The 14,659-nt window shown below is 45.2% G+C and overlaps 1 protein-coding gene across 1 annotated transcript in view; it reads right to left on the reverse strand.

The window, feature by feature from the left end:
• Positions 1 to 14,659, reverse strand: part of REPS1 (RALBP1 associated Eps domain containing 1) — a 294,751-nt gene that overhangs the window by 174,622 nt on the left and 105,470 nt on the right. Inside the window, 1 exon segment of the mRNA XM_030198532.1 lies at positions 2,791 to 2,945. Coding sequence (XP_030054392.1) covers positions 2,791 to 2,945 — 155 coding nt within the window.

The following is a 14,659-nucleotide window of genomic DNA, read 5'->3' on the forward strand; positions in this document are numbered from 1 at the left end:
GACTCAGTTTCAGGAAACAGAGAAAAGTGTACTTCATTTCTCATTTCATTTGATCTATTGCCTTTAACAATATCCACTGTATTAGAACAGTTTACATAATAAAATCAAACTTCCTTTGCAATCATTTTTGTACGAACCTGAAGTATGAGATATCCTCACATAAGGTATTGTGTTTTTCACAGGGATATAGATGGGTCTAAAGGAATATCAATAAATATTTACAAAACGTATATATATATTTTTTGCACTTAGTTTTCTCTCCTGAGAAATCAATGCTTAGAAACCACCTTGGAACTACATACCAAGGGGAAAATTCATCAAGTGGAGTTATGGCCTTAACACGCATTAAGGGATTTAGCGCATGCTAAATGCCCGTTCTATACCTATGGACATTTAGCATGCACTAAGTCCCTTAATGCATGTTAAGGTGTTACTGCTACTCAGACCAATGTGCCACTGCCAAGGGAGAAAATTAAGGCCAAGTTTGTCCAACCATACCAACTACTAGGCTCTACAATCCCATCCATGATGTACATTTCCTAAACTAACTGTTTCTGATGTAATCTGCCACTGCTTGCCCCGGGATTGGTAGCATGGAATATTGCTACTAACTGGGTCTCTGCCAGGTACTTGTGACCTGGATTGGCCACTGTTGGAATCAGGATACTGGGCTAGATGTACCATGATCTCTCTTTTAGTTCTTTTCTCCCTTTCTTTTTCTGCCTGTCAACTCAGGTTCCAACCACTTTTTCACCCTGCAATCCTCCATCTACATCTTTTTACTTTTCAACTACCTACCTACCAACTTTCCATCTCCTTCTCTCACCCCCTAGCTCTCCCAGTTCCTGTCTCATTCCTTTCCTTGCCTCCTAATCCCTTCTATCTTTCCTCTACTCCCCATTACGGCATTTTTACACTCTGTACATATTGTCCTCCTCTCACTTATCTCCTTGACAATCCCCCATGACTTCTCCCGTATGGTTTCCCTATTCCCAGTTTCTCTCCTTCCTCCACACCCCCCTCCCCCACCATTTGTTGGCCAGAATCCCTTCCTCCCTACGGTCCCATCTCTTCCTTCCTCCTTATCCCTGTGGCCCAACATCTTTCTCCCTCCCCTCCACCTTCAGGTTCATCATTTCTTTCTTCCCCTCCACCCATGGATCCTTCACACTTCTCCCCCCCCCCCCCCTCCGGTGCATGGCTTCTCCCTCCCCCCACCCCTCTGGTGCATGGCTTCTCTCCCTCCCCCCGTCCCTCTTGTCCATGGCTTCCCTACAGCCTCTTTCTTCCCTAACTTCCCTACACTCCCCAGGTCCAGTATTTTTCTTTTTCTTCCCTACCCCTCCCACAGCATTTTTTTTTCTTCTCTCCCTTCCTTTCCCTCCACCACAGTTCCAAAATTTTTCTCCTTCTTCCCTCCCCCTGGTCAACCTCTCTCCCCCTCCCCTGATCTACTTTAAACCGCGTCTTCAAAGTGGTTCCCTGGCAGCAGCAGTAATTCACTGCCACTGCTTGCAGCCTTCTTGGAGCCTCTCTTCTGTCACAACCTGCCTCCTTCTGACACAACTTCCTGTTTACGCGAGGGCAGACTAGGGCAGGACAGATGCTCCGTACAGTCTGAAAGCAGTAGCTATGAATTACTGTTGCTCCCAGGGAATTTCCTTCCAAGATGTGGTTTAATGTAGACAGGAGAGGAGCAGGAGAGGGAGGAGAGTTGAAGAAACAGGGAGAAATGCAGCACTGTGCCTCCTACTCCTCTGGGTCCTCTGTTGCCAAAACAGTCAGTCTGTTCCTGCAAATGGCACACCTGGGCTGTGGCACACCAGCTGAAACATGGTAAAATAGATCATTATTGTACATTATGAAACCTGAGACAGATCTCCTTGAAATATGAACCGTGTCAGGCTAATAGAAATCACTGAACTCTCTCCGGAGAGATCACTTAGCTTTAGTTATGATATATAAATAAGATTATCTTTGAACAGAGTGCCACATGAAAACACCGGGATGCTGTGTCACAGACACTACAGGAAAGTGTTTCTAATTCTATTACTGAAAAAAAAAGATTTAAAGCATATTTCAAGTCATATTGGATGATGAACTTATTTTCTTTCAAAAAAAATTAACACACTTTATATTAGGAACTGATTAAAACAAACTGGTGTTGACATGACAGTTGGCAGCTAATGTTCAATGCTTCCTTGCTTTATGGTTGCCTTTCATATCAATATCTACATCCCTTTTGATGTGTTTGATCATTGTAAAATATTTTATAGCCTCATATAAAGACATTTAGCAGAAAGTTTTAAGCAGCCCCATCCATATATGGTCTTATTTCAGAATTCATAGTACCTGTTAAGGGGACTACTTTTCTCAAAAGTATGAAACTAAAGATAAACTGTTTGTGTTTGGCATTTGACACTGATAGCTTATGTTTATGAAGATCACTCTTTTAAACTAGTACACATTTTTTAAAATTATCCCTTGAATCAATTTATGATTGCATATGTTTTATAACCCATGCTCCCTATTGAACAGAAGGGAAGTATAGAACTACAATAATTTTATGGAAAGCTGCAGAGAAGCAAGCTTCTTAATAAACCAATTAGTAATCTAGTCAGGGAACCTTCTACCTAAAGGTCAGAAAACAAAATGAAGATAAGGATCCTTTACAACTATATGGCTTGTCATATCTGATCTATAGATGGACAAATTAAGAAAACTCATGCAGAAGGTCATTAACTGTATATTAGAACAAACAGGGTTTCCCCTCATGCTTTATAAACTTACCTGCTGAATCATCCAAGTCTATTAATTTGGGCATTAAGCTTTCAGGCAGTGTTTCAGGTAAATCATAACCATTTTTCCTAGCAACAACCAAGTGAAAAGCAGCACAAAACTCATCCAATGTCAAAGCACCATCCTTATCAAAATCCGATAATTCCCTATAAAACAAAAATTTAATAGCATATCAACTTCATTTCAATAGGAAGGGAAATACGACAAAATCTAAATATTATATTAAATGTGAAATTACTATATATTAGTTTTTCTAGAAGGCATGAAAACATGTATCAGATTCAGCTCCATGACCTCATCCTAGTACTGTGTTCTATTATACTTTTAAACCAGTTTCTATTCCAAGTTGTTTTCCTGTACCTTGGGGTTGGCAAGGAACAAACAATACACAGGTAGTACTCATGATCTTTCTGGGAGAAAGCAAAACTTGCTCATTTCTAAAAGGTGTTCTCCAAGGATAGCAGGACACCACTCCATATGACATCCTCCAACAAGCTCCCTTCTCAAGAATATTCCAATGTTTTTCTCATACTTCACTGAGCATGTGCAAGATGTCTGAACACTGTCAAGCAGGTCCAAGAAGGTTTAATAGACAGGACACCAAGTGACGTCAAAACGTTGAAGCCAATTACATCAGTCTAAGTTTCCCCTTCCCTGCGCAGTCGTCATCCCTGTACACTCAAAACAAAGCAAGTAAACCTATGAGCAGCTGCTGCATCCAAGTTGTTGTTCTTTATTGTTGGTAGCATTTTTATTAATCTCACTACATTTTCAAACATGCCGGCTTGTGCAGCATACGGATCTGTACATCTACTGTCTGGAATTTTGGAAGACAGAAATGAAATAAAAATTAAATTTTGAATGTACTCTGTAGACATTGTTGTTTACTTTTGCAATGTGATGGATGTCTGTTCTGGTGTGTGCATGTGATGATCTTTGAATAACTGCCTATACTAATAGCTATGGATTTCTGAACATGTGGTATCATTAAAGAACAAAATTCTAAATGCCCAGTTGGGTATATATGCTAATCTCAACTTTGTTAAATGTTTCAGACTTATCCATCTATTTGTTCCCATGATATAACTGAATTCTATTATTCTGTCTCACTGTATTTTCAAATGTAAGCCACACTGTTCCTTAGCTGGGCCCTAGTATTACCATATTGAAAATGCGACCATATCATGCCTCTGTGGTTATGCTCCACTAATAAGTTAAAATATTAACTGGATTTCTTGAAAGCACAAAATACAGAGTTTAAAATTGCTATTTCTACCAGCTATAATAATTTTTAAGCTGTTTTAGTGATATTCAATTATTCCATGATATTTATATTGTGAGAAGGGAGAGGCTGTCCTACCCTGGTTAGGCCCCTAGAGGGCGCTGTTCCCCTAAAATGTCCAGGGAGAAGGGCTGGGTGAGTCGCTGAAGGGAGCCAGTAAGGGGAGGTATAGCTGGAGGTCGCTAGGACCGGGGAGAGTCCTGGAGGTGGAAACAGGTGCAGCAGGTTATGGGCTGGGTCCTGTTTGGCCATTAAACACTTAATACCCCACCTGAGTGTGAGGGGGAGGAGGAGAGCTAGCAGCGGAAGAAGAGAGCTGGTAGCTAAAGCAGGAGGTCCCCATGTGAAGTACTGGCTGAGCCCTTTGGACTGGTGGTGAACTGTGTGCAAAGCAAGGAAGCTGGCTGGGGTAAGAAGGCACTCTAGGCCAGGTATAAGAACTGTGTGTTACCAGGACGGACTGGGTGTCCGGGTTACAAGGAAGGACTGGGGTGTTCATGTTACAAGGAAGGACTGAGTGTCCAGGTGCTTAAGCTGGAAGATTGAACTGACTAGGAAGAAATGTTTAAGCTGGAAGGACTGTTTAAGCTTGTAAAAGTGTTTTAAGCTGGAAGAAGTGTGCCCCAGGAAGGGGGAATAAAAGATTTGTAAGAGAATATCCTGTTGGTGAGACCTGACTGTGTTTGCCTTTGAGAAGCAGGTCACCCTGAGCAGAAAGGGGTAGTAGAATAATTTGCATAAAATCTGCATACTGAGAACCAGCTCACCCTGAGTGAAAGAGGGACCTGGGATCCTGAGGTGGGAGCTTCATCTTCACAATAGCCTCATCTTCACAATTGGTGGCAGTGGTGAGATCTGCACTGAACATTCACGTGGGAGCAGTCGGATTCCAGATCAGACCAGATGAGGGGTTGGCGTAAGATGGAGGTGGCCTTGGAGGTTCCAGAGGCAGTGGTTCCAGAAGCTGGTTGAGGGGGCCAACACTAGCAAAAGTGCTTTGCTCACCTACCCCAGGTAAAGGGTATCTAGGGGGGAGGTGAGAGTGGATACCTAAGTGAGAACTGGAGGCTTGGGAGTGGCTGCAGGGGATGGAGGAGACCACAAGACCCTCCCTTTGGGGGGGAGGACACACAGGGAGGTGCAGCACAAGTGAGGGGGCCAGGAGAGTAAACAGGCCACACTTGGATTTTGTTTTGTGTGATTGCAGGCTGCACCCCATCGGACGGTCAGGAAGGATGGAGGCCTGAGAGGAGAAAAGTTCAAGCCGGAGAGGAGAAGACAAGAGCACTCACCTGAGTCAATTACTGCTGGAGAGGATCTATTAAAGCTGGACATTAAGAACCAGGTTTTGGGGACTGGCAGGGGATAAGGGTCAGATATAACTAGCTGTAAAAAAGCCCAAAACAGTCACCAGGTGACCCCTTTCTCAGAAGGATCATGGTATAGGTGGGCACCCAGGGAAAGGGTAGGGCCCGAGCCATGTGAGGTGCTAAGAGAAAGATAAGGAACCTGGGGCGGGCTAGGTGACCCCTCTCTCGGAGGGCTCATGGTAGCGTCGGGTGGCCCAAGAGGTGGGAGGGGGCTGCAGGAGAAGAGGGTCAGGTAGGGCCCGCTGCAGTGGGAGCCCCTCAAGGCCTGGTGAATGGGAAGGGCCCGGGGCCATGGGATGTGCTAAGGGGGGGGGGGTGAGGAGCCTAGATGGGGGGGGGGGGGGGGGGGGGGGGGGGTTGGTGAGACCCAGGGATAGAACAGGGATGAGCCTAGAAAGGAGTAAGCCTTCTGTGAAGAATTGCTGCTCCTCAGTGGAAAAGGCTACAAGGGTTGCTAAGGTGGAGCAGCAATTATCTTAAGTGTGGGGGTATGTGAGAAGGGAGAGGCTGTCCTACCCTGGTTAGGCCCCTAGAGGGCGCTGTTCCCCTAAAATGTCCAGGGAGAAGGGCTGGGTGAGTCGCTGAAGGGAGCCAGTAAGGGGAGGTATAGCTGGAGGTCGCTAGGACCGGGGAGAGTCCTGGAGGTGGAAACAGGTGCAGCAGGTTATGGGCTGGGTCCTGTTTGGCCATTAAACACTTAATACCCCACCTGAGTGTGAGGGGGAGGAGGAGAGCTAGCAGCGGAAGAAGAGAGCTGGTAGCTAAAGCAGGAGGTCCCCATGTGAAGTACTGGCTGAGCCCTTTGGACTGGTGGTGAACTGTGTGCAAAGCAAGGAAGCTGGCTGGGGTAAGAAGGCACTCTAGGCCAGGTATAAGAACTGTGTGTTACCAGGACGGACTGGGTGTCCGGGTTACAAGGAAGGACTGGGGTGTTCATGTTACAAGGAAGGACTGAGTGTCCAGGTGCTTAAGCTGGAAGATTGAACTGACTAGGAAGAAATGTTTAAGCTGGAAGGACTGTTTAAGCTGGAAGGACTGTTTAAGCTTGTAAAAGTGTTTTAAGCTGGAAGAAGTGTGCCCCAGGAAGGGGGAATAAAAGATTTGTAAGAGAATATCCTGTTGGTGAGACCTGACTGTGTTTGCCTTTGAGAAGCAGGTCACCCTGAGCAGAAAGGGGTAGTAGAATAATTTGCATAAAATCTGCATACTGAGAACCAGCTCACCCTGAGTGAAAGAGGGACCTGGGATCCTGAGGTGGGAGCTTCATCTTCACAATATCTACATATGGGAAGCTTTCAAATAAATTAAAAAGCTGTCCAATAAGTTTAAAAAAAATCTTCTGTCCTCCACCTTTTAAGGCACTGCCTATCCAACTGAAACAGCTTTAGACTTGTTACAGATGGACCAACAATAAAGAACGACAACGTGGATGCACCAGCTCACAGGTTTGCTTACTTTGTTTTGAGTGTACTAGAGATGACGGCTGCATGGGGGAGTGGAAACAGCCTCCTTGAGCAGGGCCCACTTCAGTCTCTCATACATATGTAAGAACTTCCATCTTGGGAAGGCAAGTGATCCTGTGTGAACTGGTATTCTGCTTTCCTTGGAAAATAACTGTAAAGGTAAGCAATACTATTTTCCATGAGGTCATGTAGGATAGCAGTTGTCAGAAATGAGAATCCTTAGTTGTGGGATGACCTTTAATAATAAAAATTTAAATATAAAAAAAGAGAGAGAGACAACAGATGAGCAACTGCTGTTAGTTACAAGTATCCCAGATAGTACTGTATTCTTTTTTTCAGGGCAAGTTACTTATTTTGAATTATTTGATACTAGTAAAAAAGGCCCGTTTCTGTAAGAAATGAAACGGGCGCTAGCAAGGTTTTCCTCTGAGTGTGTATGTTTGACAGTGTGTGTTTGGTAGTGACTGTGTGTGTGTGAGAGAGAGAGAGAGTGAATGCGTGAGTGTGTGTGTGACAGAGTGTATCTGAGACTGTGTGAGAGAGAGAGAGACTGTGTGTGTGTGTGTGTGGTGGTCGAGTTAGTGTGTGGGCAGTGCTTTTTTTTTGTAGAAAAAAAGGTGCCGGTACTCATTATGGGCGGAGTCACCACATATGGTTCCACCCCATGATAGCTACACCCACATTAGCCACACCCCTTATACCAGCCATGACGCATATAAACAGACATCATTGAAAATATACTGGTATAGTAGAAAAACAATAACTTGTGATTTTTTTTTCATTATAAATCATTTCTGTAAGATGTTACAGCTCCAGTATACCCAGTGCAAAATAAGACAGCAGATGTAAATTCTCAAATTGGACAAATTCCAAACACTAAAATGAAAATAAAATGATTTTTTTCTACCTTTGTTGTCTGGTGACTGTTTTCTATCCATACTGGTCCAAGTGTCTGATTCTGCTGCTCTCTATCTGTTCTCTTAACTCCGTTTCCAGGGCTTCCTTTCCATTTATTTCTTTACTTTCCTCCTTTATTCTTCCATGTACAGCATTTCCCCTTCTCTCACCGCCAACCCCTCCATCCATCCATGTCCAGCAATTCTCCTCTATCTCCTGCTCTCCTCTCCATCCATTTCCAGCATTTCTCCTTCCTCCCCTGCCATCTCATCCATGTGCATCTCCTTCCTATCTTACCTCCCCTCCATTCATGTCCAGCATGTCTCCTCTCTCCCCTGCCCTCCCATGTCCAGCTATTCTCCTCTGTCCCGTCCTCACCTGCCATCCATGTCCAGCGATTCTTCTCTGCTCCCTACCATCCATGTCCAACGATTCTCTCTTCCCTGCCCTCCCCTCCCAGCAATGTCCAGCAATTCTCCGTTCCCTGCCCTCCCAGCAATGTCCAGCAATTCTGTTCCCTGCCCTCCCCTTCCAGCAATGTCCAGCAATTCTCTGTTCCCTCCCCTCCCAGCCATGTCCAGCAATTCTCCGTTCCCTGCCCTCCCAGCCATGTCCACCACCAATTCTCCATTCCCTCCCCTCCCCTCCTAGCCATGTCCAGCAATTCTCCGTTCCCTACCCTCCCCTCCCCTCCTAGCCATGTCCAGCAATTCTCTGTTCCCTGCCCTCCCCTCCCCTCCCAGCAATGTCCACCACCAATTCTCCGTTCCCTGCCCTCCCAGCAATGTCCACCACCAATTCTCAGTTCCCTCCCCTCCCCTTCCAGCCATGTCCAGCAATTCTCTGCTCCCTCCCCTCCCAGCCATGTCCAGCAATTCTCCATCCCCTGCCCTCCCCTCCCCTCCTAGCCATGTCCACCACCAATTCTCCGTTCCCTGCCCTCCCCTCCCAGCAATGTCCACCACCAATTCTCCGTTCCCTCCCCTCCCCTCCCAGCAATGTCCACCACCAATTCTCCGTTCCCTCCCCTCCCAGCAATATCCACCACCAATTCTCCGTTCCCTGTCCTCTCCTCTCCCATGTCCAGCAATTCTTGGACCTTTTTTTTGCCCCCCTCCCCGGCGACATTCCCGGCGAGTCCTGACCTTACTTTTTTTTTTTTTAAAGACTCAGAACGCGCGAACGATGCAGCCGGCAGCAATTGAAAGAGGCTGTCTGGCGTCTGTGTTGGAGCTTCCCTCACCCTCTGCGAGTCCCGCCTATGCGGAAACAGGAAGTTGTAACAACGAAGGCGGGACTCGCAGAGGGTGAGGGAAGCTCCGACGCAGATGCCAGACAGCCTCTTTCAATCGCTGCCGGCTGCATCGTTCGCGCGTTCTGAGTCTTAAAAAAAAAAAAAGTGCAGGACTCGCCCGGAGTGTCGTTGGGGGGGGGGGGGGGGGAGAAACAGGTGCCGGTACGCCGTACCGTTGCGTACCGGCACAAAAAAAGCACTGTGTGTGGGAGAGAGAAAGACAGAATGTTGATTGTGTGTGTGTGTCACAGACAGAGAGACAGCGAGGCTGTGTGAGAGAGAGAGTGATTCAGTGTGGGTATGAGATACTGTTGTGGGGTAGGGTAGTGTGGTGGCCGAGTTAGTGTGTGGGAGAGAGAAAGACAATGTCGACTGATTGTGTGTGTGTGTCACAGACAGAGAGACAGCGAGGCTGTGTGAGAGAGAGAGTGATTCAGTGTGGGTGTGAGATACAGTTGTAGGGTAGGGTAGGTTTGTTCTGTATGAGTGTATGTGGGGTTTTTTTTAGGGGGGGGGGTTGTGGGTGTGTGTTTGTGAGAGAGAGATGTTGGTTTGTAGTGTTTCACTTGGGGGTTGGGGGAGGGAGTGTGTGTCTGTGAGTGTGAAAGGGAGATGCTGTCTGTCCATGGCAGTGTGTGTATGTTGGTGTGTGGGGGGGGGGGGGGGGGGGAGTTTGGCTGTGTGTATGGGTGTGAGTGATGCTGAGTGTCCATATTAGATTTTTTTTTTTTTTTTTTGGGGGGGGGCAGTAGGGGGTGAGTGTGTGCGTGTCAGTTGGAGACAGCAACCTAAATTCAGCAGGGCACTGAGGTGGGCTCTTTGTAGGCAGTTGTAGTTTTGATGAAACCAGAGGGATCCGTTTCAGGCAAGAAGATGGTGTTGTGTGTGTGGGGGGGGGGGGGGGGGGGGGGGGGTGTTTTACTTTAACAGATCTAAGGATCAGATGCAGGTTGGCTTGAGGGTGGACTGTGGGTGGCGTTCTGTGCGGGGGGGCGGGGCTGAGGGCGGATGTTTCATCTGATGGAGGTGTCCGTTGTAGGCAGTTTTATTGTGGCGTCGCAAGTGTCGTGTTGTGTGGGGGGCAGTTTAGTTTAGAAGATGGTGGTGGGTGTGTGTGTGGGGGAGGGGGGGGGGGTGTCACAGGGCGAACTGCTGAACACACAACAGGCTGAACAGGGGTCCTGCACTGATCACCTGCCGCCGGCATGCGACTGCCATCTGTTTCTGTGGCTGTTGCGATGGAGCGCCCCTCGTCAGTGGGCCGGCTCGCACTGTGAATGCATCCTTGTGAACTGCTGTTACTCCTCCCTATTGGATGAGTGTCAGTGCTCCGCCTCGACGTCATCACGTTTGACGCGTGGGCGGGGCAGACACTCATGGAGGAAAATCGGTCTCAGCCACCTCACTTTTGGAACGTTGGGAAAGTGAGGCTTCATTAGAACATTGGAGGTGCGTTTTATATAGAGAGATACCACTGTTTGAATGACAACATCAAAGTGATTTACAAGCATACGTTAAGCAACTAGTACATAAAAAGAATTACCTTATCCAAGTCCATAGGAGCCAACTTTTCATAATTATTGGGGGTGCTAAGCCCAGTGGAAATAACCCCTCCCTAGACACATACAGAGAATTTTCTCAATATTGGGGGTGCTCAAGCACCCACAGCACCCACAGAGTCGGCTCCTATGTCCAAGTCAACACTACTGCACAGACAGAAAATAGGGAGATGAATAGAACAACAATAAATCTTCCACAATACAATGAAGGAAAAGAAAAACAAAACAGCTCACACAAGGAAATTATAGTTCAATTAACTGCTCCCATCAAAACAAGACTCCCAGAAATTATACTATACCAATTCATGTTTCAGCATTAATTTGATGTTCCAAAATTGTGAAGGAGCAAAATCCAAAGCTTGGTTAAACAACCAGGTTTTCAAGTCTATTTTAAATTTCCGACAAGACTAAGATACTTCCTAAGAGCCTTTTTTTACCAAATCACGCTAGCGATTCCTGGTACAGCAATGCCGACAAAGACCATTCACTTTGAATGGGCTTCGCCAGCATTGCCGTGTGGGAATCGCTAGCGTGGTTTGGTAAAAGAGGCCCTAAGTTCCTGAGGAAGAGAATTCCAGAACAAAGAAGCAATAGAGCCAAAGGCCAGCTTTAATTCAGATAAGTTTTTGATTTTTTTCAATTCTTTCACTCTCACTATATATATATAGTGATTGACACTATTTTCCCCGTTTCACTTTGTGGACTGCAAAATTTTAAAATCCATACGTTTTGAAGGGAGGGCATATGATGTGGGCATAAATGGAAGAGGTCTGGGTGTAATACAAGGGTGTTCTGTTAAACCATGTGCAAAGTCCTAATGCTGATCTCTGATGCCACCTTCATTATAATTTTTATGAAGACTGAATGAAGCTTTATGATTTTAGTTGAGTTTATTTCACCATACCTGGGTTTTTTTCCCCACATATATTTTTGAATATTTTTGTAGTGGAAATATTTTTTTACCCTTGCTAGTTTTGATGTCTGTGTAGAAATGAGCATGTAACACCAAGTTCTGAATTAACAACTCCAGTGGGGAAAGAAAAATGTTAAATATTAGTGAAGCTGAAACTGAAGTCTGCAAAATGCCATAGGATAGAGGGTGCACACCAAGAAGAGACCGTCAGATTAGGCCCTAGAATTCTACTTTTCAAAGAAACATTGACAGACTGATCAAAAAATACTGTCATGTCAGGAATCACCACTCAAACAATAATGGAATGAAAATGTGTGAACAGAACTTCATAGCCTAGCCTTACAAATCTCATGAAGGATGCTCTCAAGTGGACTACTGACATACTAACATTACAAGCCTTAAGCTCTTCTTAAATTAAATCTACCTAAGCATAACAGGGGGATACGCAGCATTCTATTCAATTAATGTGCAATTTTCTACAGTGATCTTGGCTTATTAGCTCACAAGAAAATAAAAGGCTGGGTGGAATTTCTATGAAATTCAATCAGATTTAGACAGAAGACTAAGGTTCTCCTGCACTCCAGGCTGTGCATGATTGCTCACCTTTGATAACATGGGACCCTGGGAAAAATGTGAACGGACAACTGAATGGCTAAGGTAGAAATCATAAACTACTTTATCTAGGAATTTAAAATGCATGCATAGAACCATTTTATGATGAAGAACCTTAGAATAAGATGAGTAAGTTGGGGCTCACCAATTCTGTCAACAGAAGTGACTGCCAATAAAAATACAACTTTCCAGATTAAGTACTAAAGTAAACTTTAGGTTGAAGTTTCAAAAGAAGCTGTCAACTGGGTGAGAACCATACATAGAGATCCCATAACACTGAAGGAGGCCTCATAAAAGGCAACTCCTACACAAATCTGGCAACCATGTACAGAGATGCTTCTACATGACGGTAAGAAGCGCTAGGTGAGCCCTAACCCAATTTGCCTTCAGACCAGATACTGAAAGATATAAGTACATAAGTATTGCCACAATGGGAAAGACCAAAGGTCCATCAAGCCCAGCATCCTGTTTCCAACAGTGGCCAATCCAGGTCACAAATACCCGGCAAGATCCCAAAAATGTACAAAACATTTTATACTGCTTATCCCAGAAATAGTGGATTTTCCCCAAGTCCATTTAATAACGGTCTATGGACTTTTCTCCAGTGAGAGTTGTTTCTTCACCTTAATCATTTTGGTAGCTCTTCTCTGTACCTTTCCTATCCTGTTTTTTTTTTTTTTTTTTTTAAGGCAGCAACTGGAATTACACACAATATTCAAGATGCAGTTGCACCATGGAGTAATATAGAAGTGTTATATTTTTTTCTTGTGTTCTCTATTTTTTTCCTACTAATCTGCTCGGGGTTTTTTGGCCACTGCTGCACAAGCCTTCCGAGTAAATAAAGAACATGTCACTTATTCATATCTCTGCGTCATTTCAGAGAAACCCACAATAGCATTTAAGAGCCTTTCTTTACCCAACAATTAATAAATACCCCAAACACTATCTTCTTTCTAATCACTGAGCCCACAACCCTGTTTTATGAGCCATGATCCTCCTGTGCTGCATCAACATATAATACACTGATTACATCCTTCCAAAAAGCTTGTTGATCCTCCCAGAAAGCTTGACCCCTCCCCTAGTAACTTATAACAAGAAACCCTTTGGCACCTTTACCCCCCCCCCCCCCCCCCCACCCAAAAAAAAAAAATTTCTTGCTTGTATTGTGCATAACATGAAAACCCTCCATATCACCCAAACCCTCCCCTCCTACCCTTCTGTCAAGATTATGCTAGAAGGGGAGCTGTCAATCACCAGGCAATCCCACAAATACTCAGAAAAACCTGACAGCTTCAAGAAGAGACCTTTCTTGTCAAGCCTGCAGCACAAACCCAGAGAAGTTTACCTTGATATATCTTCACGGCTTGGTACCAAAGAGGCACTTGCAATAAGGCATGTTACAGAAGATGTTATGGGATGTAAGCTTTAAATCTATTTTATAAATGATGTCTGTTCAACGACATTCAAAAATTGCATATGAAGTTAGTTATCAAAGCATCAATCTTTCTTTGTGTCAATCCAAAAATGTGGTGGCTGCTTGAAGTGCTTTCATCAAAAGCAATTATTGTAAATAAACCAAAGATATCACAAAAACATAGTATCTTTGAGAATTTATTTTATTTGTTTTATTTGTTACATTTGTATCACACATTTTCCTACCTTTTTGCAAGTTCAATGTGGCTTACATATTACCATTAACGGTGTTAGCCGATTCCGGTCTGAACAAATACATGGTATGAATGAATACAAAGTGATATTGTGGTAGAATGAGGTACATGTATGGTAGGTACAATTGGGGGGAACTTAGAGAGGGAAAGGGGGAAGAAGAGTCAGGTAATGTCCGTAAAGATGTAGCTAAAATAACTCAAGATGTTTCTTAAGATTTGAAATACTGTTCACAGTGGTGCTGAACATTTTCAGTGAAGATAAACACAATTTCCATGGCACATATATACTTATGTGGCTTTTAAACTCGGAAATATTTCCTGCACATGCACTCTGGGTGGGGTTGTGGCAGTTTTCCAAGACAGGAGCATCTGGGAACCTCAGGGAAGGAGGAGGAGGTGGCCCTGAGCCCCTCCCCCATTAGGCCTGCATCCATGAGATTCCATTTACTGGCTCCTGTTGGCTTGGAGAGGCGGCGGCAGTGGCGTAGCTAGGTGGGGCGCAGGGGGAGCGGTCGCTCCCCCAAACAGATTTTTAGAAGAGATGGCGCCTAAGAACCAAATGCCTACAGTGTCAATAACTTTCTCTGCTTCCTTCCCCCTCCTGCGCGACTCTTGTACCTACTCCTGTCTCTTCCGCCCGCTCTCTCCCATCCGCGTGCTCGCTCGTTTTTAAAGCCGGAGGAGTTCTCCTCCAACACCGGCAATTCACATAGCCAGCCTTCTGTGAGCGTCGGGTCCTCTCCCTCAGCGTCCCACCTCTGCGGAAGTTGCATTAGAGGAGGCGGGACGCGCCTGAGGAGAGG

Source organism: Microcaecilia unicolor, chromosome 3 (assembly GCF_901765095.1).
Source record: "Microcaecilia unicolor chromosome 3, aMicUni1.1, whole genome shotgun sequence".
NCBI lineage: Eukaryota > Metazoa > Chordata > Amphibia > Gymnophiona > Siphonopidae > Microcaecilia > Microcaecilia unicolor.